This window comes from Lepidochelys kempii, chromosome 1 (assembly GCF_965140265.1).
Source record: "Lepidochelys kempii isolate rLepKem1 chromosome 1, rLepKem1.hap2, whole genome shotgun sequence".
In the NCBI taxonomy this organism is placed as follows: Eukaryota; Metazoa; Chordata; order Testudines; family Cheloniidae; genus Lepidochelys; species Lepidochelys kempii.
The window spans coordinates 252657093-252683787 of record NC_133256.1 but is presented as its reverse complement, the minus strand read 5'-3'; the positions used below and the strand labels follow the sequence as shown (position 1 = coordinate 252683787).

Genomic DNA, 26695 nt, shown 5'->3' with positions numbered 1-26695 from the left:
GTTCAGGGTTACAGGGAGCTCCTAAAAAGACAATGAAACTCGGTACTGAAATATACAACTAAGATTTATTGATCACATCTGTACTGTGGGTGAAATTCACTCACTCACAGAAGACCAGCACAAGACATATAATGAGCCTGGTTCTCCTCTCACTCATGTTAGTGTAAATCAGGAGTATCTTTACTGAAGTCAATGGGCATTCCAATATTTCTGCAGAATTAATGTGCACTTCTGTTTTTATTACCTGAATTGTTGCTGTTTAACTCTTAAAATTATTGTTATTGTTAAAGCAATATTAAGGAATAACAGAATTACTTACACTCTCTTGTATTTGGCTTCCATATTGCCAATGCCATAAATGTCATTTTGAAGCAAAATGGTTGCCACGAACAGGCAGGTCATAAAAATCATCAATTTTTTAAAATGCATTTTCACTTTAACCATGATGAAAAGCGATCCTGACCTCCTGAGTGTTTAAAATGCTTCACATTTTTCTTGGAGTTTTAATACACACCATATTCCTTTGATGCATCACCACCTCTGACTTGAAGTGACAGTTTTCCTGAGGTTAGAGCCTTTATCCTTTAAAATATCAAAATCTCACTGGAGCAAGGTTAGGGAGCAAGGCTTCTCATTGCAGTTTAGACTCACCTTCCCAAAGCTGGCAGCGTTAACAGGCTGCGTGTCGTTTTTCTCACAGAAGTCCAAATAGTGCATGTAGAGAGCACTTCGAGGAATGCAAACGCCTTCTGCAATCTCATAGTTCTCCTCCAGCCTTAAAAAGCAAATACCAAACAAAGAAAACTGCAGATATGTTGGCTGCCCTGAATTATAAATAGTGTGCAAACCTGCATGTTTAAGTGACTTTCACTTTTCAGCTAACCTCTGTTTTATTGTTATCTCATCTTTCCAATTCACCTCCACCCCATTTGTCTGTATTGTCTACCTGTTGCATTCTATCTGATATATATATATTGTGAGCTCCAGGGGCTTCTTTGTTACTTCTCTGTATCGTACCTAGCACACTGGAGCCCTGATCCTTGATTGAAATTCCTAGGTGCTATTTTAATAATTAATACTATTATATCATAAAACTTTTAAATCATATTGGGTTAAACGAATGAATGCACAATCACAGAATAAAGAAATCACTAAGTGGCAACATTCTGATGCACCCTGATGAGCATTCTGATGAGTCCAAGCCAGTGCCACCATCAACATCCTGAAATATTTTAAATACTTTCACGTCTATCTGATTGCAAGATTCTTTACATAAAGTAAACAGGAGTGGCTAAAAATAAAATATTTGCATCAATGTAAGGATCTCCACAGATCAAGTTTAGTACAACAGTTTCTTACAGCTGCTGATGAACAACACAGGATAAGAAGAATCTACCAAGTGCTGAATGCAACATTAAGATATTGTTCTATTCTACCTCATAGAAAATAATAATTCCCCGCAATATATTTAATTTTACACACACACACGCTTTGCCTTTAAAACAGGAGACTCTCCATATAACTGAATAATTATAAATCTGTCTATTTGAGAACATGTTGCTTTGAAAATTATTTTCTGAAGGCTGATCTTTCCCAAAGAATAGAGGCCCCCAGTTCAGCCAGGTACTTAAGCACATGCCTAATTTGAAACCCATGAGTAGTCCCACTGACTTCAATGCTCCTACTATACTATCTTGCTGAAGGAGGGTCAGAAAGGGTACACTCCATTATTTTGGTTAATTATATTGCTGGAATCAATATTTGCTCAGGAAACCTGGGTTTTAAAGCAAACATGGCCCTTTAAGTAGTTACCTGTAAAAGTTCAGATCTCCAAATAACCTGAGTTTCTCTGTTTCGCTGCCCTTGGCAGACCTTCCCTCCATGTCAGTTATTGTGACCATTTGTGACTGCAAACTATTTTAATAAGATATCTGGCTGGATGAATGGAATTGGTTTGTAAGGGCAACATCTATTCTTCCTTGGTTTCTACAGGAATATCATCACGGCATCGTTCCCCAAATTCATTGACCTTTAACAAGACCTCTTTTCAAAACCCAGTGAGTTCATTTCTATACTATAGCTGCTAATTGGCATGTCAGCTTCCCTGACCAAGACAGGACAGAAAGAAAAGCAGTTAATTATTTCTGTTCATATCTGATGAATTTTTCTTTTTCTCCCCTCTTTCACAGGGAGTCATTAGTCTGACACTGAAGAATGCTCCATTATACCTGGACTTTTTTTTTAAATGATCAAAAACCCCATTTTGCTCCACTTCTTTTATTTTCCTGCCTTTTATTTAACAACTTTATCATATTTTGAATTCAGCTTCATCCTACAGTATTGTGGAAAGATAATGAACTTAATCTTCTGCCTAATAAATCATTATCAGAAATATATGTGTGTCCTAATAAAGCAATCCAGTAGTTCACTATGAGAGCTTTTGTACCACTCATGGTATTGCAGTAAAAAAACCTAATGTGTCTATAGGAAAGACAATTTTATCTGCCCCTATTACTGTTCCCCTTTGTTACTTATGCACTGCTAGATTAAAAGGGATTATTCTGCATCTGAGTAATGTTTGTAAGTGTTGATCATACAGACTTTTATTTTGAAATGAGAAGCAAAAGAATATGCCCAACTGTTGCAACGTAGCTACAATTAATTCCTATATTTATTGATGGAATTACTATGCCAAGGAAGGCCTATTTCTTATCATCCTCTCTTTCCCCCTTTCCTAGTCCTTTTTACATTATTTTGCCACTTATGCCCGATGAGTAATTTATATCACCATTTATGTCACTGCTGAATTTGGCCCAGACTTTCATGGCAGTTGCACATGTTTATACACTAGGCTGTCTCCAACTGAATTTGGCCTTCTCTCTTTTACAATCATGCAAAGGCAGAGTCCAAGGCAATTGCAGGCAGAGCTGTCAAACAAACACATGAAACTAAAACTACTACGCATGTCTTGTCCCGTGTTTGTATAGCGCCTAGTACAGTGGGGTCCTAGTTCATGACTAGGGCTCCTAGGTGCTACTGCAATATGATGGTTAATCTGATGCTAACGTGTTAGGCTTTTTAGAACAGTGCAAAACGACATCTTCACACCATGAAAGCTTAGCACTTTACAGCACAGTGGCCAAGATATTTGAGTGTCTGCTTGTATACAATATAATCTATCCAGTAGCACAGCTTCTCCAGGTGAGACCAACAACATTCAAAGAGATAATACTAAGATAAACAAAAGGAAGAAACACCACATACTGTTGTGTGGCACAGCCGCTAAACTGTGAAGCTCTGGGGCGTCAATCAATATGCTAATTGAATTGTTTAATTTGACACCAGAAAAAAAGATATTTTAAAAACACAGAAGAAAGTTGCTGTGTGTATTTTGCTCTCCTCCCATATTTTTCAGTGGAATATTCAATAGAGGGAATTAAATGCTCTGCAAAAATGCATGCACTAGATAAACATGGGCGAACATAACGTAATGTGTAGGTAGCAGGAAGCAGATAGACTGCATGACGCAACAAGCCTTTTACATTTCTAAATTCTAGGATTCTCTGGCAAATGCTTCTGAACGGGCATTATTGTGCAGACTGCATTCCAGCAGAGTTCTATATCCCAGGAGTTTAGGGATTTACTAACCTTTGTGAATGAGGAAGCCTGAAAGTGTTTGGCTGAATATTGTTTCTAGTATTTGCATGTTTTCTTTTGAGAGCGGTATCACCGCCATGTGTTCCAATTCAATCTCACTTCTTGGCTACTATGTTATTTGCTCCTTTGGGGGGGGGAAAGACTTCTAACTGGCACTACTACAAAATAAACAATGTCCTGCATTTGTGGCTGCTAAGTACTGTTGGCTATTTTATTTTAGATGGAGTGTCCTACATTGTATTGTTTACCTTGTACTGAGGTCAAGTAGACTGGGGGAATAATGCATAATAACAGGACACCTATGAATATTCACTCTTCACTTTTTAATGAATTCTGTTTGGCCACACTCACTCACCCTTTTCATTCACTGACCACAAACATCTGAGAGACTAAATTTCTTTGGCATAGATACTTGCAGAAAGTGATTTTCAGAGTCAAATTATACATCAATTTAAATTTGCAAGTCTGAGCGAGTATTTGCATCAGAATTGTTCATGGGTTTCTCCAGTCAGAACACTGAATACTCACAGTAAGTTGCTCTGGATCGATCCATAGTCAAATAAAATGAAAAATTTCATTGAATAAACTTTAAACAACAGATGTGAGGAAACAGCAATCTGCTCATGAATATTCCACATGCAGGAAAAGAGGCAAATTCATTGGATAGATTATTCTTAGCAACGTATTCATTCAGGTCTACAGTGAAGCATGTTGGAGGTAGACCACCAACCCAATTTTTATACTGGGATGGATAAATGAGAACCCCCAAATTTTGCAATTGGGTGCTCAAATTAGCATTTAGAAACCTAAAATGGGTATTTGAGTGCCTAAGTGACAATCTAAGGGTCCAAGTGCAAAATTGGGTACTCTTGTTTGAAAACTGGCTCTTTGCTTGATGTCCCTTTAAAGACATGAGTCTCAAGAGGCTGACACAACAAGGTAAGTATTCCAACATTTTGCTAAGTGAGATATTGTATGGCAATAATCCATTTGTTACCTGACATACTGAAAATTACTGATAGCTGAAGTAGAGTGGAGATAACAATAGCCCCTCAAGTTATTTGCTTTGGAAAGTATTAAAACAAGTCCGGGGACACTGATTTCCAACAGGGTACCTAGGGTCCAATCCAAAGTCCAATGACTGTTTCAGTTGACTTCAGATCACAATTCTAGAGCCCAATCCTATGAGATGCAGAGCACTTCCTGCAAGGCACTTTGTGTCCTCAACTCTCTCTGAAATAAAACTAACAAAAATAAAAAGACAACCAAAGTAGAAGACACAAGCTACAGAAATAGAGCTCAGAAGATTGTGTCATCGTAACACAAATGAAAATGCTGCAGTAAATAAGTGTGGACAGGTGGACCATCCCTCACTTATTCACAGTACAAGACACAATAATGCTCTAATGCATTCTCATCTACTTTCAACCTTGCCCCTCCTTGCCCCCTCCCTCCCTGCTCCACCACCTAATTTCTCCTCTCACTCCTTCCTGTCCTCCTTCTCCCTGGTGGGATTATGACATGTGAGGTGAATCACACAGTCAAACTCCAGCTGTTCTTTTTCCTCCTCTACCTTAAAGCATTTGGACCGCATCTAACTATTGTTGCCAGCTTCCTATTTGCACAAAACCCAACACCCTTGCCCCACCCCCTGCCCTGAGGCCCCACCCCTTCTCCAAGGCTCCACTCCCATTCACTCCATCCTCCCATCCCTCTGTCGCTCGCTCTCCCCCACCCTCACTCACTTGCTCATTTTCACCGGGCTGGGGCAGGGGGTTGGGTTGTGGGAGGGGGTGAGGGTGTTGGCTGGGGATGCAGGCTCTGGGGTGAGGCTCGGGCCGAGGTTTCGGGGTGCAGAAGGGAGCTCCAGGCTGGGGATGAAGGGTTTGGGGTGTGGCAGGGAGTATGGACTCTGGGCTGGGGGTCCAGGCTTCGGGGTGGGGCCAGAAATAAGGGGTTCAGAGTGCAGGAGGGGGACCTGGACTGGGGCAGGGGGTGCAGGCTCTGCGGTGGGCTGGGGATGAGAGGTTTGGGGTATAGGAGGGAGCTCCAGGCTGGGGCCGTGGGATTCAGCGTGCAGGAGGGAGTTCCGAGTGGAGGAAGGGGGTTGGGGCACAGGAGGGAGTTCAGGGTGCAGGCACTGGGAGGGACTTTGAATGCAGGAGGGGGCTCAGGGCTGGGCATTGGGGTGTAGAAGAGGTTTCAGGGTGTGGGTTCCGAGCAGCGCTCATCTCAGACGGCTCCCCGCAAGCAGTGACATGTCCTTTGGCTCCTAGGCGGAGCACAGCCAGGCGTCTCTACGCACTGCATCCACCCACAGGCGCCGCCCCCACAGCTCCCATTGGCCGTGGTTCCTGGCCAATGGAAGCTGCGGAGCCATTGCTCTGGGCGGGGCAGTGCATGGAGCCCCCGTGGCCATCTCTCTGCCTCGAAGCTGAGGGACATGTCGCCGCTTCCGGGGAGCCACATAGAGCCAGGTAGGGAGCCTGCCAGCCTCGCGCCACCTGGACTTTTAACAGCCCGGTTAGTGGTGCTGACTGGAGCCACCAGGGTCCCTTTTTAACCAGGCATTCCCTACCGGACACCTGGCAACCCTAAATCTAACAGGGATGAACATAAGCACCTGGTTGAGTGCTTTGCTGAATCAGGGTCTTGAAAACTGAAAAACCCTTGGCATTTATTTTTCTTTATCTTTTTAAAATTAAACAAAACAAACCAAAACCCTCATTGCTTAGGTGGCAAATACATCTGCCCAAAAGACTTATGCAAACTGGATCGGAACTTGCTCCGTGTACAAAAAGCATAATTAGGACAACCAGCAAGACACATTATCATATAGAGTGTAACTGCATAGAATGCCCACATGCAGTGAAAACACTATTGCTTTGTGAGGTTTCTCAGACCTACAATCTTTTTACTTGGGGACAGAGCATGAAAATGATAAGGAATTATCAAAGGGTTTTTTTAAAAAAAGGAGTCTTACCATTGCAGAGTAGCTGGAGTTGAGTGTGGTTTGGATGCTCTGTTATTTTCTTTTTCCTCATCTATTGAGAAATAAAAAATGGTATGTCATTTCAGTGGGAATTGCTCAAGCATTTGTGAGCTGATAAGGAACCATCTATTCAAAGAATTCTGTCAGACTTCACAGCCTTCCAAAAATAGAGACTAAACTCTGGAAATGTGTAAAACGGTCCCCCTAGACTAGTTCACATACATGCTGCCAAAACTATGCATATTTTGCTTGCAGCAGGCCCTGACCATTAGAGAGGAATTGTGTATAGGGATTATTGTTATGTCATATGTAACAAACCCCCCACCCCAACGTGGTCATAAGAAGAGTCAGAATCTGGGACCTTCAGCACCACAGCACACAACCACTCGAGATAATGGAGCAACTGTTCCTCAAGTCCCACTAATTCTTATAACAGTTAGAAAATAAATTTAAAATAATTCCTGGGCAAATGTGACTTGCAAGGCTGTACATACTCAGGGGTGTTAGATGGTATCAGACTCCCCCTCAGAAGGGATTTTTAAGTAATGTACAGTACATCTCTGCTGTCACCAGAACCCCCAGATGTATTGATATTGAGGTTCATCATTTCCTAGTTTGTAACAGTACATGGACCATAGATCAGACAGCACATCTCCTCAATATGCAGGATTGACTACAGAATATTCACAATTTAACCCAGCCCTTGAGTCATGTCTGAAGGCCATCACATGCAGTAATGGTCAATTTCTCTGCGCTGTTTCCATAATATATTTTGGTTTTTATGGGACAGGGTTATTAGCCCTGTGCCTAACCCCCAACCTGGAGGACCAGGGTGTCTGTTTTGTCTGGTCCCTCCCGCACAGACCAATCCAGCCTGGTTGAACCTGCCAGGAGCAAAAAGCCCCCCTCCCCGGCACAGACTCTGGAAATCATCAAAATACCACACCAAAACCAAACTCAAGATTTATCAGAGCTGTGTACTTTCAACCTTGCTTTAGAGTGCAGAATGCAGGGGAATGACAAAGTATATGTCCAAACTATCTTCATTCCATACAACCTGTCTCAGAAAAATCCTCCGAATCTTTTGGCCCAGAACAATCTCAAACCGAGACCTATTCACACACTGCAGCCAAGCAGATATGAGCACCATCATTACCAGGAGGCGCTGGAGACGGATTGACCATGTGCTTCTGATGGAAACCGATTCCATCACCAGAATAGCAATAAGACGGAGATCTGAAGGCAGGCGAAAACAAGGCTGCCTGAAAATGACATGGCAAAGAGCTGTGGAAGTTGAGCTGAAAAACCTGGGGCACGCCTGGGGAACCATTGAAAGACTTGCCAGAAACACACAGGAATGGAGGAGCTTCATTGCTGCCCTAAATGCCAGAGGCATAATGGATACTAACTAACTATTGAGTCATGCCAGAATGCTCTCGAATGCCTTTTTGGCACTTTCTGGGGGAGCCAGAATGGCACCTAGTGGTAGTTCCTGATCTTATTGGGTACTTCTTGAGGACTGCATTCACCCCCTGTGTTAGCCAGCCTATTTGCTAGAACTTTGGCCCGCACCATTCTGCAATGTGTTGCTACACAGCTTAATTTTATACATCTTCCACACTTCTCCTGGCTAGTCCTCCTAGCTCCCCCACACCCATTTGGGGAAATGGTGTAGATCTTCTTAATATAATACTTCCTCAGCCCTGTCAACTCCTAATGTTCAAAACCCATGAGTCAGAGGCCAAAACAAAACCAACAACAAACCAACAAATATTTGCCCCCAGGTTTCTGAATCATGAAGTGCCACATTTTCCAGGTTCTTGCTGTACCACAAGGGCTAGAAATTTGGATTTTTAAAAAAACCTGAAAGTGGAGAGCCTCCCATAATCACAGGACTCCAGAAGTTGGGAATTAAAATAAAACACCAGATACCTCAATACTTGAGATAAAAAAATCACAATCACAAAAACTGGCAATATTGCTTCCTCTCCTTTCTTACATGCTTTGATGAGCAGTGAAATAATTAACAATGATGCCATTTAAAGTATCACCATCCCAGTTAGCACCCACTTAAATGAATGGCTCAGCTCACATCTTAGAGCTATTGTTTCTGACTCTCTGCAAACTCCTACATTCCTTCAGTTACACTCACTTCACCTTTTGAAGGTTTTCTTTGCAATCATCATAGTAGGAGACCAACATTTTTTCAAATGAAAGCAGAAACTGTAGACTCTCTCCGTGCCCTTCCTCCTACTCAGCTAAGCCAGGCGGGTTCAGAAAACACATGGGGAAACACTACTCTACTTAATACTGCCCAGCACTTAGGCCAAAATTTTCAAAAGTGATTTTTGAATGTTTTGAGTGTTGAACTTAAAACTTCCTTAAAGGGGACTGATTTAGGTTATATTAAAGGAATGTTCTCACTTGAAAATTAGGAAACGTCAGATTTATGCTCATCTGTGCAACCTTAATTCTGTCCCCTTGTGCATAGGCATATTATACAGTCTTTAATTACATTACCACATACTGCTTTTTTCCACAGGACACCTGCCTCATTCCGCGCACAGGACAGCTGCACAAGTTTAAATACAGTTTTTAAAAAGGTAATTTCACGGGGCTTATTTGAAAAGGAAAAGGGTGAAAACAAAACCTGTTATGTGCAACTGTAACAACTCTCTCACCGGGGGAGTCTGCCCTGAGGGACTCTCTCTCTCTCTGTCCTGGAAGTTGACAAGGTCCAGCCCCTTGAGGTGCCCCTGGGGAATGGGGAGCAAACATGCTGCTGGGTCTCAGGGGGCACCCAGCTGGTTTCTGCCCAATATGGTGCTCGCAGAGGGGTTACGGACCACACCCAGGGAGGGAAGGGAAGGGGAGCCCAACCTAGTTTTCCCCCATGACAGCCGCTCTGGAATCTCCCAGACGTTCCCAGGACACAGTCTGCTGCAGCTTTGACATGGGCAGCGTGAGGTCAGCCTCAGGGCAGGTCTACACTACTAAGTTAGGTTAGCTTAACCGACATCGTTCAGGTTTGCAAAAAATTTCACATCCCATTCGATGTCATTAAATCAACCTAAACCCCACGTAAACACCAATAGGTCGATGGAAAAATTCTTCTGTTGAGCTAGCTACTGCCCCTCAGGAAGGTGGATTTACTATAGGTTTCAGAGTAACAGCCGTGTTAGTCTGTATTCGCAAAAAGAAAAGGAGTACTTGTGGCACCTTAGAGACTAACCAATTTATTTGAGCATGAGCTTTCATCCGATGAAGTGAGCTGTAGCTCACGAAAGCTCATGCTCAAATAAATTGGTTAGTCTCTAAGGTGCCACAAGTACTCCTTTTCTTTTTGGATTTACTATAGTGACTGAAGAACCCTTCCATTGCTGTTATAAATGTCTACACCACAGTGGCATATAGCAACACAGCTGCAGTGCTGCTGTAGCATTTCAGTGTAGACAGACCCTTAGAATTGAGTATGTGTGTGGTTATTCCAGCAGGCTGCCAACATTTCCCTGAGGGAAAATGAATGAGAGAAGGGAAATGGCCGTTTTTAGCAGTTTATATCTCAGCAAAATGTAAACAGAATTTTGTGAGACAAAGAAGAGACACTTCTGTAGCTGGAGGGCAACCCTCCCGTTGAACATTAAAAGTGTTCTGCAAACAATAGAGGTCAGAGAGTTTGCAGAGAACAGATCACAAGAATCTTTCATAATGGAAAGTGTTTGGCAACCCAAGTACAGATATCACTACCAGTCCCCCTACAATATGGCACTATCTAGCTTTTTTGCACACCGATGTCTTTTCCAATGCTGCTGATTTTTAAGACATAAAATCTATAAACAGATGCATAAAGGTGGCCTCAGTTATTATTTCAGAGCCATGCACAAGAGGCCAAAATTTGTCCCTAAGCCTCCTCTTCCTGTTATGTTCAGGTTTATTCTCCCCAGATGTAAGGTCAAACATTAACTTAGTACTTTCTATTTTATTGTCTAATTTATTAACAAAGATGGTAAACAAAATGGGAACAAGTATCTGACCCGTGAAACCCAGTGGATGCTATTCCCTCCACAGACTTCAACTTTTAAATGTATTCTTTCTGTTTTGTTCAATGGACTATCTTTAGATGCTTATTATATTTTCATCTATGCCAGCTTGGTTTAATTTTCCCTTAGGATATCACGTGGAACTGTATGAAATATCTTACCAATATCTAAATTATACAGCAGTATAGTCACTACCCCCATCCATTTAGTTGCTGTGTTTTCATGTAAGGAACTATGAACAGGTGCCTTATCCAATCTGATAGCAAGCACAATTTATACACTATGAATAGTCCAAACTCATTCCTCCAATGCACTTAATTTTATTAACACCAAAAATTAATGATAAGATCACAAACCCCAGGTAAAACCTTCTCCTAAGGTTGTCTGTTCCTGGGTTCCTCCTTTCAGACTTTGCAGCCCACACACTGGTTTCAGTTACATCACAGTAAAATCAAGAAACTGAGATCTGAAGGAGCTGTTGCTGGTTCCAGAACAATAATATATATGAATCCTGCAATCATTTTTCATTCCTTTCTAACACTTGGAAGCAGTGCTTAATTTATAATGACAGGTTTCAGAGTAACAGCCGTGTTAGTCTGTATTCGCAAAAAGAAAAGGAGTACTTGTGGCACCTTAGAGACTAACCAATTTATTTGAGCATAAGCTTTCGTGAGCTACAGCTCACTTCATCGGATGCATACTGTGGAAAGTGTAGAAGATCTTTTTATATACACACAAAGCATGAAAAAATACCTCCTCCCTCCCCACTCTCCTGCTGGTAATAGCGTTATCTAAAGTGATCACTCTCCTTACAATGTGTATGATCATCAAGTTGGGCCATTTCTAGCACAAATCCAGGTTTTCTCACACACACACACACACACAAACTCACTCTCCTGCTGGTAATAGCTTATCTAAAGTGACCACTCTCCTTACAATGTGTATGATAATCAAGGTGGGCCATTTCCAGCACAAATCCAGGGTTTAACAAGAACGTCTGAGGAGGGGAGGGGGTAGGAAAAAACAAGGGGAAATAGGTTACCTTGCATAATGACTTAGCCACTCCCAGTCTCTATTCAAGCCTAAGTTAATTGTATCAAATTTGCAAATGAATTCCAATTCAACAGTTTCTCGCTGGAGTCTAGATTTGAAGTTTTTTTGTTGTAATATCACAACTTTCATGTCTTTAATCGCGTGACCAGAGAGATTGAAGTGTTCTCCGACTGGTTTATGAATGTTATAATTCTTGACATCTGATTTGTGTCCATTTATTCTTTTACATAGAGATTGTCCAGTTTGACCAATGTACATGGCAGAGGGGCATTGCTGGCACATGATGGCATATATCACATTGGTGGATGTGCAGGTGAACGAGCCTCTGATAGTGTGGCTGATGTTATTAGGCCCTGTGATGGTGTCCCCTGAATAGATATGTGGGCACAGTTGGCAACGGGCTTTGTTGCAAGGATAGGTTCCTGGGTTAGTGCTTCTGTTGTGTGGTATGTGGTTGCTGGTGAGTATTTGCTTCAGGTTGGGGGGCTGTCTGTAGGCAAGGACTGGCCTGTCTCCCAAGATTTGTGAGAGTGTTGGGTCATCCTTCAGGATAGGTTGTAGATCCTTAATAATGCGTTGGAGGGGTTTTAGTTGGGGGCTGAAGGTGACAGCTAGTGGCATTCTGTTATTTTCTTTGTTAGGCCTGTCCTGTAGTAGGAGACTTCTGGGAACTCTTCTGGCTCTATCAATCTGTTTCTTCACTTCCGCAGGTGGGTATTGTAGTTGTAAGAATGCTTGATAGAGATCTTGTAGGTGTTTGTCTCTGTCTGAGGGGTTGGAGCAAATGCGGTTGTATCGCAGAGCTTGGCTGTAGACGATGGATCGTGTGGTGCGGTCAGGGTGAAAGCTGGAGGCATATAGGTAGGAATAGCGGTCAGTAGGTTTCCGGTGTAGGGTGGTGTTTATGTGACCATCGTTTATTAGCACTGTAGTGTCCAGGAAGTGGATCTCTTGTGTGGACTGGACCAGGCTGAGGTTGATGGTGGGATGGAAATTGTTGAAATCATGGTGGAATTCCTCAAGAGCTTCTTTTCCATGGGTCCAGATGATGAAGATGTCATCAATATAGCGCAAGTAGAGTAGGGGCGTTAGGGGACGAGAGCTGAGGAAGCAGTGTTCTAAGTCAGCCATAAAAATGTTGGCATACTGTGGGGCCATGCGGGTACCCATAGCAGTGCCGCTGATCTGAAGGTATACATTGTCCCCAAATGTAAAATAGTTATGGGTAAGGACAAAGTCACAAAGTTCAACCACCAGGTTAGCCGTGACATTATCGGGGATAATGTTCTTGACGGCTTGTAGTCCATCTTTGTGTGGAATGTTGGTGTAGAGGGCTTCTACATCCATAGTGGCCAGGATGGTGTTATCAGGAAGATCACCGATGGATTGTAGTTTCCTCAGGAAGTCAGTGGTGTCTTGAAGGTAGCTGGGAGTGCTGGTAGCGTAGGGCCTGAGGAGGGAGTCTACATAGACAGACAATCCTGCTGTCAGGGTGCCAATGCCTGAGATGATGGGGCGCCCAGGATTTCCAGGTTTATGGATCTTGGGTAATAGATAGAATATCCCAGGTCGGGGTTCCAGGGGTGTGTCTGTGCGGATTTGATCTTGTGCTTTTTCAGGGATTTTCTTGAGCAAATGCTGTAGTTTCTTTTGGTAACTCTCAGTGGGATCAGAGGGTAATGGCTTGTAGAAAGTGGTGTTGGAGAGCTGCCGAGCAGCCTCTTGTTCATATTCCAACCTATTCACGATGACAACAGCACCTCCTTTGTCAGCCTTTTTGATTATGATGTCAGAATTGTTTCTGAGGCTGTGGATGGCGTTGTATTCTGCACGGCTGAGGTTATGGGGCAAGTGATGTTGCTTTTCCACAATTTCAGCCCGTGCATGTTGGCGGAAGCACTCTATGTAGAAGTCCAGTCTGCTGTTTCGATCTTCAGGAGGAGTCCACCTAGAATCCTTTTTTTTGTAGTGTTGGTAGGGAGGTCTCTGTGGATTAGTATGTTGTTCAGAGGTATGTTGGAAATATTCCTTGAGTCGGAGACGTCGAAAATAGGATTCTAGGTCACAGAACTGTATCATGTTCGTGGGGGTGGAGGGGCAGAAGGAGAGGCCCCGAGAGGCCCTATTTTCGACGTCTCCAACTCAAGGAATATTTCCAACATACCTCTGTATAGTGGTTTTATAGCATGTATAGTAGTAATGGATTTAATTTGCAGTAAGGGGAATTTAGGTTAGAACTTTCTGACTACAAGATTAATGAAGCACTGGAACAGGCTTCTCAGGGAGGTTCTGGAATCCTCATCATTGAAGGTTTGTCCAACCTATTCTTAAAAACACCTGTCAGGGATGGTCTAGGTTTACTTGTTCCTGCCTCAACACTGGGGGATGGACTTGATGTTTCAAGGTTCCTTCCAGCCCCACATTTCTATGATTCTATAATTCTGCCACAGAACATTAAAGCTGAAACCTTCAGAAAACCCTAAATTGTAATATCCCATCCCCAAATCCTGCTGTTCTGTAGAATATGCCAAAGCAGAGGAAACAATAAAAGTTATTTCATTTCGTTTACTTGACAGGAGATGATGCCATTCCCTTTTACTAGAATTTTTGAACAATGGGAGTGCAGGTATTAGAAAACTGGAAGCTGATAAGGCATTAATCTAGAACACTGATGCTAGGCCAAATACTATGTGCCAGCTATGCGCAGAAAAGACCCTGAATGAAGGGTAAACAGGGTAAGCGGGGGGGCAGAGAAGCTGGTCAATCTGCAGCTACACAGTTCGACTAGTACTAGTCATCCCTGTCTTCCACAAAGAAGCAGGGGAGTACAGCAGCCTTGATGGGCAGGGTGGGGGAAGAGGGAAAATGGCTGGGGAAAGACCCCTAGGGAAAGACCTATTTTCTCAGGCTGTGGTCTTGGACAGGGTATTGGTTTTATGAGCATAATCTAACTATAGGAAAGATGTGTCGGGGGGAAATGAACTGTATAGCTTTTGCCCAAAGCCTCACTAAAAGCAAAACCTTGGAAACAAGGCTGGGAAAACTATAGTGAAAGGCAAACAGGGTGCTCACAAGAACAAACATTCTTTCACTTGAGATAGCACAAGACATGTACAGATCCAGACAAAACAAAATACGCCAATATGCCATTTCCTGCCTCACTTTCCTCTCCACTCTGGAGTGTTCTTCAGGATTTGGGTCAGTATCTTTCTGGACTTCCAGGTCCCCTCTTCAGGACTCCCCTCCTTCAAGATGGGCTTCTCCTCTTTATCATAGAGCTGCCTGACCTGGAAGAATGAAATCCCAGAGGGGAAACTTGGCCCTGCAAAGACACTGACTCACACCCTGAAGAATACTCCAGGATGGGGAGGGAAGTGATGGAGGGAATAGCATATACATATTTTATTGCTCTGGCTGGATCTGTATAGTTCTTTTGCTATCCAAAGTAAAGAGCAATTGGTTTTGGAACCTTTGCACAGTCTGTGTGTTATGTGCTTTCATCTCTCTCGTGTCCCCGAAGGGGTAACCATAAGCCACAGTGCCCTCAAAGTTGGTGCTCTGGGAGGGGCATGCTTAAGCTACTGGAGAGCCTGGGCAAGCTGGCTCTAGTAACAGGGCCTAGGCTCAGCTCTCAGAAGGGGGTGCTGGATAGAGGATCTGCACCCCAGGATTGTGCCTAGAGACCCAAAGCCAGAGGCAGTACCTGGGCTCTGCTCAGACACAGGAAGCTTAAAAGCACAACGGCTCAGTGTGTGGGCCCAAGACAGCAGCCTGGTGTGTCTCTGGCAGGGGAAGCTTTACCAGGGGCTGTGACAATAAAATCAGCTGACAGAACTCACTGCCACAATTATCACTAAAGTCAAGAACTAAACAGAATTCAAAAAAGGCAGTAAGACATTTATATGGACAAAAACCATCACCAGTCACATTACATGGCGGGGGGGGGGGGGGAGGGAAGACTTTTAAGGGATATAAACCCTTCTGCTTCAAGGCATAACCCCACCTCTAATTAACGTGAAGTTAGGAAGAAGTTTCTCTCAAGGATGGATTATACCATAATTGCCCACTTTGTGGTTTTTTGCAAATGTCTTCGGAGATATCGGATATGAGACACTGTGGAAGACATGATACTGGATTAGATGGGGACCTCAGTTCTGATTAGCTATGGCAATTCCTTTCTACAGATATTTAAGAAAAATGAGAAAAATCTATCTGCTAATTTAGGTGCATTGAGTCAATGTCACTTTTATGGCTGTGGGTTTTGCAGGCATGGCATCACAGAAAGTCCTGAGGTTCAGAAATCAGTCCCAACGGTCTGAATAAGTACCCTTAAAACTGCTGTGGCTGAGGTGAAAAGCCTGCAATTAGGTATGGATGCTGAGCCAATGACTTCACATCAGCCCAACAAGCTACCAGATATATGAGTGACTGACACACACTCATACAAGCTCCTTTCACTCCTCATGTATTTAAAGGCACATCGGGAAGTGGAATCAGCACAGAGACACTTGAAATATGGCACTTCTTGCCCTGATCCTGATTCTCAGAAGACCCATTACAATACACTGATAAACAATGGAATACAGATGGAAGACCCATTGCAAAATACCGATAAACAATACAAATGGAATTTCCTTGGCTCACCAATGAAGTGGCCATTTTAGATGCTCAAGGGACACCTGGGAGTTAGAGGAGGTTTAATACTTGCCATAAAGCAAAAGAACATTACCCAAAGTGACCTCGACACCAGTTAACTCCACCTGTAGTGGAAGGACTAGCCAATCAAACAAGCCCAAACCTGCCCAGCACCAACATACTCTTTGCAGATCCAGAACAGAAAACTCTGGAGTAAGAGCTACCCGTACTATAGGGCATTCATCAGACAGGGCCTGATCCGGAGCTCAAAGTTAAAAGAAAGAATCCGACTGGCTTGGACTAAGGGCCTGATCCAAAACTCACCAGAGTCAATGGGAGTCTTTCCGTTGACTTTGATGGGCTTTGGACTGGGCCTGCAGAGACCGTGAGCATTCTGAAAAGCAGGACTGCTCAGCGCTGAACTCTTTGGCTATTAGGAATTAAGTCATATCAGGCGTCACTTGAAAGATGGCTATACTCAGGTTTAGCACACAGTGTGAAATTGATGTTATAAGCATAGGCGGCGAGTTACGTCTCCATGTGGTGCCTTAACACCAGCAATATTCAGAGCCCAGGGGCCCAGCTCCACCAATATTTGGGGCTGGGTGTTCCCCCAGCCCCACCTGCCTCCCTGCACCCCCTGTGCCTTCTCTGAGTGTCCCCCGGCCCCCTCTTGCTGCCCCCAGCCCTCCTGCACGCCCCCCCGGGTCCCGGAGCAGAGCATCCCTGTCTCTGCCTCTTCCATGCAGCTCCATGCTGCCTCCCTGCAGCAACTGCTGCTGCAAGGTCCTAGTGCCCCCCATCTCCACTGCCAGGGCACACTGACCCTGAGCCTGCCCTTGCACCTCAGACCCTTCCCTTTTCCGGCAGGACCCTCCACCAGCACAGGGGGCCCCTCTGCCTGCAGTCACCTCTCCTGCCCCATACTGGGCAAGGAGGCAGCCCCATCCCCCACCCCCAGGGAGGCTACAGTTAGGGGCAACAGCAGGGGAGGAGGCACACGCAGCACCCCCTGGCACCCACCACGGGGGAGGCGAGGGAGATTCCTGGACCTGAGAGGGGCCCTAGGAGCACATGCAGTGACAGTGGTGGGGGTGAGTATGCTGCTGGGGGGGGAGGGGAAGGGGGGCTCCTCCCCCAGAGCTCGCTGCTGCTGGCAGGGAAAGGGCTGGGGGGAGTCCTCCTCTCTGGCCCCTGTCCCGGAGCAGCCTGCCTGCACCCCAAACTCATCCCCAGCCCTGCCCCACCCCAGAGTCCACACCCCCAGCCAGAGCTTTCATCCCCCCACCGCACCCCCAACCCTCTATCCTAGCCCTGAGCCCCTCCAGCACCCCAAACATTTATCCCCAGTCCCACCCAGAGCCCTCATCCCCCCACACCCTAACCTTCTGCCCGAGCCCTGAGCCCCCTCCAGCACCACAAACCCCTCATCTCCAGCCCCAGCCAGAGCCCTCATCCCCCTGCACTCCAACCCTCTGTCCCAGCCCTGAGCATCTCTAACCCCGCAAACCTCTCAGCCCTAGACAGAGCCCTCACCCGCCACACTCCTAGTCTTGCCCTGAGCCCCTCCCACACCCCAAACCCCTCATCTGCAGCCACACCCCACAGCCCTCATCCCTGTACCCCCTCCCTCCGAACCCCCTCCCATCCCCAAGCTCCCTCCCAGAACCTGCACCCTGCACCCCAATCCCCTCCCCCAGCCTAAGGCCTGCACCCCAGACCTCCTCCCCCACCCAAACTCCCTCGAGAGCCTTGGGCAGGTGGGGGGCTGAGTTTGGGCAGGGGCAGGTTCTGGGCACCACCAAAATTTCTACAAACTTGCCACCCCTGGTTATAAGATATTAATGATCTCCATCTATATAAAACATGGGCAAACAAATGGTTGTTGTGAATCTGCCAGAATTATTTACAGAGAAACTCAGTTAGAAGAACTCCTTAATTTCTAAAATAAATCCTGGCAAACAAGTGGTCCTCAGCTAAACTCATCAGTTTGCTTCAGTGAATTACAGCATGTGTTCTCAATTTCGGGGTCACAAACAAATGTCAGGAGGTTCCAACCATTCTTCTCTTCCCATATTTCTAAATTAGAGGGTTGTCCCCCTACAGCCCTGAGCAGAGGGGAGCAGAGACCCTGTGTAGAAAGGACCACTGAATTATTGTACTGTCATATCATCAATACCATAGCAACTGGATAACTTCAGAATATTTAATTCTCCCTTAATGCAAAAAGGGTGTGTGTGTGACGGGGGGAAGATAGTCAGGTACATTGGATGCAAAATATGGGGTGGAAGGGTTGTTTTTCTGAGTTTTTAAAAGCATAGTAAAAAAAATAGCTTTTTAAAAAAATTCAGTTAAGAGTGTTTATGTTTAGACCTAAGCAATCGCCTGCAGGGTAAGAAATGCAAACATATATTGTAGCATGGGCTAACACATAAAATGCAGAGATGGAAAATGACTTATGATGTTTATTTTCTCTCCCCAAATTGAGTACAATGAAAAGAAAAAACCCAAATGGGGAAAAGTAAATGCTGAATTAAAAAAAAAAAATTTAAAGGGAAACACCTTAAAAATCATTTCTGCCTGATTTTTAAACTTGTTACAAGCAACAACTAAAATTGCTATCACTGAAGATAATTAAAATATTTTTTCTTCTGACTAGATTTAAAATTGACACTGTCCTTTTAATAACTTAAGGTATTAGTAGCATTGGTAAGGGCATATTTAACATGTGATTGTAACCTGAGAGAGTCTAATTTTTAAACACATAATGTACACATTAGGAAGGATTTATTAAGCCACTGTTTATTGTTTTATTCTGTGTTCCAAGTGTCTGGTGGTCACCTGTCAAAAACAAAACAGATTTTGCTCTCGATCTAATCCTGACAGTTGCATTTTACAGGTCATAACTTTTTATACAGTGGACCCCAAATCCTGCAACCTATTCTATTCAGGCAGACCCCTGTGCCCACACAGAGCCCTACTGAAGCCCCGACTCCGAGTATCCTGATCTAACCAACAGACAACACTGCTTCCTCTTCAATACATTTTTAATGGCAAACATTCTAATGAAAAACATGTATAAAATTATCAGATATCACAGTAACCCGGCTCTTTGGACTACACAACTGAAACACTCTTTCATTCCAACAATGACTGGATTTGGAAACCTGAATATACACTATTTTACAGTCCTTAGATTGTAAGCTGTTTGGGGCAGCTGTCTGTCTGTACAGTGCCTAGCACAGTGGGATCCTGGTCCATGACTGGTGTCCGTAGTTGCTACCACAATACAAATAATAACTAATAGTTTTAAATCACGTGCATAGTGTAACTGCCTTTTTGTGCTGTACAACAAGATTCACTTCATTTACCAGATCATCAACTTGAAAAACAGCACAGTGCCGCTAAGTCTACACCTATGCTGCGATCCAAGGTGTGCTTGCCGTACTGCTAAAAATAGCAGTACAGATGCGGTAGCCCAGGCTTTAGCAAGGGCTGTACAAACATGCCAGAATCCAAGGTATGTACTTACGCTGCTAGCCCCTGTTGAAGCCGGTGACCCCATGTCTGCACTGCTATTTTTAACTCTGTCAACATGGGCATTCCTACCTGAACTGCAATCGCCCCTTGTATTGCAGTGTAGGCCTACCCTCATTATAAGGCATGTAATTTTTTCTTTATATATTCAATGTCATGATGAAATAAAGATAGTTTTTGAATGTAAGCATCAATGTTACAATGGCATGTTTAAACAAGTTAACTTCTGCACGTGGGCATACCCATAACCTCACTTAAATGGAATGAAAAATTACTTACTTTCATCATTAGAAACATTCCCCAGAGAGGTGTGACTGGAATACCGTTTGTTTTCACTTTCATTGAGACATCTTTCAATCCAGCTCTCTGCAAAATAACAAAATTGCTTTTTTGTCTTTTGTGTAAATACAAATCTTTTGAATGATCTGAAGTCTATAATACAATTAGGCTTGCCAACTTTCTGACTGCAGAAAATGGGAGGGAGTTGGGGTGCGTGGGGGGGAGGCTCAGGGCTGGGATGCAGGCAGGGGTTGGGAGTGCAGAACGGGCTCTGGGCAGCACTTACCTGCGGCGGCTCCCAGAAGCAGCAACATGTCCTCTGTTTCCTAAGCACAGTGGCAGCCAGGGAGGCTCTGTGCGAGGCCCTCACCCACAGGCACAGTCACCGCAACTCCCATTGGCCGCAGTTCTCGGCCAATGGGAGCTGCAGAGCCGGCTCTCAGGTCAGAGGCAGCATGCATGGCCTCCCTGGCCGCCCCTGCACCTTGGGGTGCAGGGACATGTCACCACTTCTGCGAGCCTTGCGGAGCCAGGACAGGCACGGAGCCTGCCTTAGCCGTGCCACCAACCAGACTTTTAACAGGCCAGTCAGCGATGCTGACCGGAGCCACCAGGGTCCCTTTTCGACCAGTCAAAAACAGGACACTTGGCAACCCTAAATAGAATCTTTTCTTCTTCAGTGCTTAGCCAGACAGTCGGCCGTAGCAATAATTTGCCATTTGGTCTGTTCCTGCACAACCGCAAAGGCTTGACAGCCTGAGAGTCCAACATCGGAACAGACTTGATGAACCCTTGTATTGGAGGTCTCCCCCCAAAGTCCAACCTGTACCTCATTGGGGTAGAGGAGGTGTAACATCTGAAGTCGGGGATTGCTCATTGGAATTATGCCATCAGCGATGAAGGCTTATCCGAAATATCACCTTGGGCATTATGCCAGGTGGCCAGATCCAGTGTAAACCCTGAAAATGATGGCTAACACAGGCGGCAAAGATGCAGGGCAGCAGCTGCACCTAGCTACCCGAGGCAAAGGAAGTTAGAAAGACTCAATGGCTCGGGTTGCACAGCGTGAAGCCAGTACCGGCAGACTAGATAAAGGGTCGCATTACCGCGCCTCCGTCTCATCACAGTGAGACGAGGCATTTCCCTGGATAATCGTTCGCTCTTCTCAATACAACACAGAACCACAGGTTTTGCTAGAGGCCTTTCGGCTGGATTTCACTCAAACCTTGCCCAAACCCACATACAAGCCAAATCATCTTCCCACCTTCAACTATCAGATTTCTGTTTTAAAAAACTACACAGGCTGAGTGAGATGTGTCCATGTACATTAAGAGTCTTCTTCATGGAGACCAATAATTTCTCTGACACATAATTTAATATGACAAGACAAATCAAGGGCCCTGTTCTCCTGAAATGCTTTCAAAATTATCCAGGGAATTGAAACAAATGCACTATGCATACATTTCTAGGCCTCAATCTTGCAAAGACTTATGCATGATTTCAATGAGACTCTTCACATGTATAAAGTTAACCAAGTGTGCAAGTCTTGACAGGGTTAGAACCCACACAGAGGCCCAATCCTGGAATCAGATACACTCAGGTGGACACTTTATCCCCTCACGAATTCCTCCTCCCAGCAGATACAAGGGTCTGGCCATGGAGCTCTGATTATAGGACTGTGGCCTTAGATGCCAGGTCTTAAGGGCAAGGATTGAATCTTCTCATGTGTGTGCTTGTACAGCTCCTAGAACAATGGAGCCCTGAGTCTGGCTGGGACCTTTGGACACTACTGCAATTAATGTAATTCTTCCTCTCTGGTGGAACTGACCGTGGCCATAGGTGGGGTAGGAAGAGGGTGAACACAAGGCTGCAAAAGTGGTCCCATACTTGCAGCAGGTAGCAACCCTGCAGAGAAAAGACTAAGAGTAAGTGAAGTATGTAGCAGATAGCCAGGGCCAAGAGTATTGAAAGGGATCTGGATGACCACACACTCACTTTACACCACACAGCCTACATGAGAGACCTAAAACATTAATTTCAGGGTGCAGTGATGGGCTGGCGGAGGTCCAGGGGATGGTTGTCTGTGAGATTTAGCATCCTAGTGGGTAAACATGAGAGCACTGGCATTTTGCGGGCAGCTCACTGCATTGCTAAGTGTATCCTGTGGTTTTAGAATGCTAATTTGTAGGTATACTTTGAAGTTATAAAAACAGGATATGTACAACTTTGGTTCAGAATTGAATCTGAATAAATAAAGACGTAAGCAATCGTGGCCAGACAACACCCATGAGAGCAGCCTCATGCGCCCAGGTGTTCACACACGCACGCAACAGGGGTCCATACAGAAGTACTCAAGAAGGGCAACGGGAAGCAGCAAATCACATGTTTGCCAGGACCCTACCATAAGCCTTCAGTTATAGTTGGGCACATGCTGTTCGAGCTGGTTAGCCCCTGAGCCACAGGTCGCAGCAGCTTCATGTTGCACCACCCCATCTCTCTATTCCATGTGGGTTCCTGAAAGGAATAATGTTGTAATGCAGCCTTCATTCCCTTAATTACGGCCACATTTGCATGCACCACCTCCCCTTTCTCAACTGTTTGCAGGTTCTGTGCACAGGGGCAACACATTCACCATTAGACTGCAGAGCACCCAAGAAGTATCAGACCCGTAATTCTCTCATTCCTAGAATTTACTCCCTTTGCAGATGAGGATTTTCCACACTTTTTCAGGAAGGCAGCTCAAGCAAACAAACACTGCAGCAACATATAGCTATTGTTTCTGGTAGGTTTATACCCTCTCCGGAAAGCTATTCCTCTTTCTATCACATCCAACATGGCCATACAGAAGACCACCCTGAGCCCAGTGGCTTACAACCTTACAATAGAACCTTGATAACTAATCTGTACTTTACCCAATCGCAAACCACAAGTCTGGCTTTCACAGAAGAAAAGATCCCGTTGAAGTTTTGTGGCAGGTAGATCCAGTACACTGGCTAAGGGCCATATGCCACATTATTCTCTGCACCATATCTGGTGTTCCTGCCACATGCTCAAATTGGCCCAGTGGTGCTGCGAATCCCTCCCGCTCCTTCAGTGCAGTGGGGCAGAGGGATAGGCCCTCAGCAGCAAAGAGGAACCAGGCACTCCGGATTACAGCAGAGTGAGGTCTGAGAGGCCTATGAGAAAGGCAACCCCACCTCTTTGACGTGAGCTCTTCAGAAAGCAGCCTGTGCTGCTTATACGCATCTCATGGCGTTGAGCTCAGCTGCTGGGATTAAAAGCAAACATAACTGCCACCACCTCTGAGCAGATAGACTGATCCTCTGTTCTTCATCCTTCTAACAAGAACTGTGTGAGTCATCCTAGCAACAGGGAGCTGGCAGTAGCCATCTGTATTTATCTTCAGTGCCTGGGCCTGGCGCTGGACTGGGGGCAAAGCTTTTTCAAGGTTTTATTTGGTGGTATTTTGCTTGTCAATATCTTTACACATACTGAACCCACTGTCTTCGATCAATACCATGACTTAGATTCATTTAGAAGGCTGACAAACTATAATTTGCACAATCCCCCCACCTCTTAATGCAGTCACCTATGGGATGAGGCCCAGTTGCTGTTCAACAATGTACTGCAACCCTAAACTTAGTGGCAGATCCCACACACCACTATCTGCAGCACCCTGGGTTTTCCCCTGTGGTCTCACATTCAAGTGTCTATCAAACCTCTTCCAGTATGAAAAATTATTTGACCTGCCAAGCAGCAAAGAATAGAGGAAACTAACCCTGAGTCTCAATGTTCAGAGGATTACTGGCAAATTTACCATATAACAGAGCACATTACAGAACCTGGCTGAAAAAGGTCTGCTTCTTTAAATGATGTGACTGGCGTTATGAGATGAGTGATGGAGATCTGGCTATCACAGCCAGTGCGAATTGGTGCACTCAGACATTCAGCCAGACATTTCCTGTGCACCTGGATCAAGATTTCCAAAATTGGGTCCCTAATGTTAGGCTCCTAAAACCATATTTAGCATCTGTATTAAATGAGCTTTGCAAAAGGGCTGAGCATCCACCAGTTCTCACTGAAGTTGCAACAATAATTTGCTGTATTTTTGCTTGAAATCAGCAGGACTCTGCCCATGTGGATCTAATTGTGGCATCAGGGCACAGATTTGCAAATGAGGACAGAATATATATTAGATTGTTTTGTAGAGCCCACCTGCCAGGTAGTTTTGGCCCCAAATTAACTGTGGAGGAAACTATTTTTAACAGTTGTTTTTTTTTAAAGTTTTTACAAAACCTAACATCCAACACTAATAAGAATATTTTCGTGCATTTCTTAAAAAGCACAAACATGTTTTTGCAGAAATTTAAATATTGCCATCAGGGACTTGCAAAGCCCAAATATGGCAGCAGTGCGCTAATGAAAAAAAATTTTTAAAAAAAGGAGCAAGAGAGAAACTGACTAGAAACAAAATTGAAGCTGGCTGGTCTAGTTTAGTTTCTCACCTGAGCAAAAAAAACCCAAACCAAAACAAACAAAAAAACAATAAAAAACGAACTAAAAAGTGAAAAGTAAGTTTGATTTTTAAATTCTTTCAGATCTTAATAATAGAGGCCATGACCCTATAGAAACAACCATATAGGCAGACCCCTGAATGTGCACAGACCCCTACAGACTTCAGCAGGGCTCTAGGCAGGCCTTGAGTCTCACCGTATGGTTGTCTTTTCAGGATTGAGGCCTAATTATTGTTCTGTGACCTTGGGGTCTACATATTGGTTGGTTAGCATAGCCAGGCACAGTCCCCACAACAACAATGCAAACATGAGCTCCATGAAACAACAAAAGCACATCTATTTATTGCAGGAATAGAGTACAAAGGCAGCTCCCCTCCTCCTACGAGGGCTGTTTCACATTCTCCCTTCCACAGGAAGCATGCACACCCATCCGCCCCTAAACTTCCTCTAATAATTACTTCCCAAGGCGGAAGTCCTTCCCACATGGGAGGAGTCAGACGTTTTATGGGCTGTCTGTGGGTGTGCTTAGTAATATTTAACACAGTCACCCCATGGGGACTCTGTATAGTAACGCAATACAGTAACTCTGTTACACTATTAGTAAAGAACACAGGTAAGGATTTTTTTAAATATAGTTTTTGAGATGACGGTGCCTCTTTAAATAATAAGTAAATATATCAGGGACTAAAAGTGGACTGTCAATCAACCTGTCATTTTACATGCTGCATTTTGCAATTGTATATTTTTTGGTATGTAAGTGAAGACAAGCCCATTATAAATATTACACCATTTCTGTATGACCGAAAGAAGCAGATTCTTAAAACTGAGGTAATTTTTCGTTCTTGATTCCCTTGCTAAATAATTTGAGAATAGGACAATTAACTTCAGAGTACTTTCATAAAGACGGTTTGAAGGTGTTTCCTCAAAGTAATAAGCATTTCCTGGTCTAAATGAAATTTGCCAAGGTATTTATCATAAAGAATGAGGCTGAAAACCACTGTATTTATTAGCCCCAAATATTTTTATTATTGTGTCTAATGAAAGCACACTCAAATTGTTTCTACGTGGACGTTTTTAATGTTCTAAATTAAACTCAAGCTTTTATTTTTTTAAATTCTCTCTCACAGAAGATTGACAGCATAATTTTCTTTCCTGGTTTTTTCCCTTCTCTGTCATGTAAATGTTGGCATTTTTCTGCTTCAGCTAAAGGGATTGAGACGCTGAAGTGACAGAGGATGTTGTGAAAGCCAAAACTATAACAGGGTTCAAAAATAATTGGATAAGTTCATCAATGGCTATTAGCCAAGATGGTCAGGGATGCAGCCCCATGCTCTGGGCATCCCTAGCCTCTGACTGCCAGAAGCTGGGAGTGGGCACCGGGGGATGGATCATTTGATGATTGCCTGTTCTGTTTATTCCCTTTGAAGCACCTGGCATTGACCACTGTTGGAAGACAGGATACTGGGCTAGCTGGACCACTGGTCTGACCCACTATGACCATTCTTATGTTCTTATATGTATTGCTGGCAAACAGCTTGAAAAAATTCTCAGTACAGCAGCTAATCGGAGCTGAGAGATTACTGTAACCAATAAGACTTTGTAAATGTGTATATTCAAAGACTAGCTATCGAGATTGAGATAGACAGTGGTTATGTAAATTCCTACATTTGACTGGCTAATAATGACTGTTTGCCAGAGTAGATTGTAGTTGATGTTATATATGTGAATAATTGTACTGAAGGGGAATTCACAAAGTCATAGATTTAAGGCCAAGAGAGACCATTATGATCATCTAATCTGGCCTTTATTTTGTCTCAACCAATCACAGTGCAGGGATTTTCCACCAGTTATGCAATATTCTGCAATTTGAATGTGGTTGTATGATTGGCATAATCATTGTATGGTTATGTCTCGATATCCATCATGCCAATGTGCAAATCTCTCCACTCTGTAAACCTGGAGTGATTGGCTCCTGAACTCAGAATTTT

General features: G+C 44.1%; 1 protein-coding gene across 5 annotated transcripts in view; it reads right to left on the bottom strand.

Annotated features, from left to right (window-relative positions):
- Positions 1-26695, bottom strand: part of RFX4 (regulatory factor X4) — a 129925-nt gene that overhangs the window by 83084 nt on the left and 20146 nt on the right. For 3 of the 5 annotated variants that reach the window (XM_073324380.1, XM_073324390.1, XM_073324399.1), the window contains exons 2-4: positions 20194-20280; positions 6641-6701; positions 652-775 (exon numbers count right to left, since the gene is read on the bottom strand). In XM_073324380.1, coding sequence (XP_073180481.1) covers positions 652-775; positions 6641-6701; positions 20194-20280 — 272 coding nt within the window. Of the gene's footprint in view, positions 1-651; positions 776-4654; positions 4719-6640; positions 6702-20193; positions 20281-26695 lie in introns of those variants that run through there. The other 2 variants (XM_073324408.1, XM_073324417.1) reach the window with 2 other exon arrangements.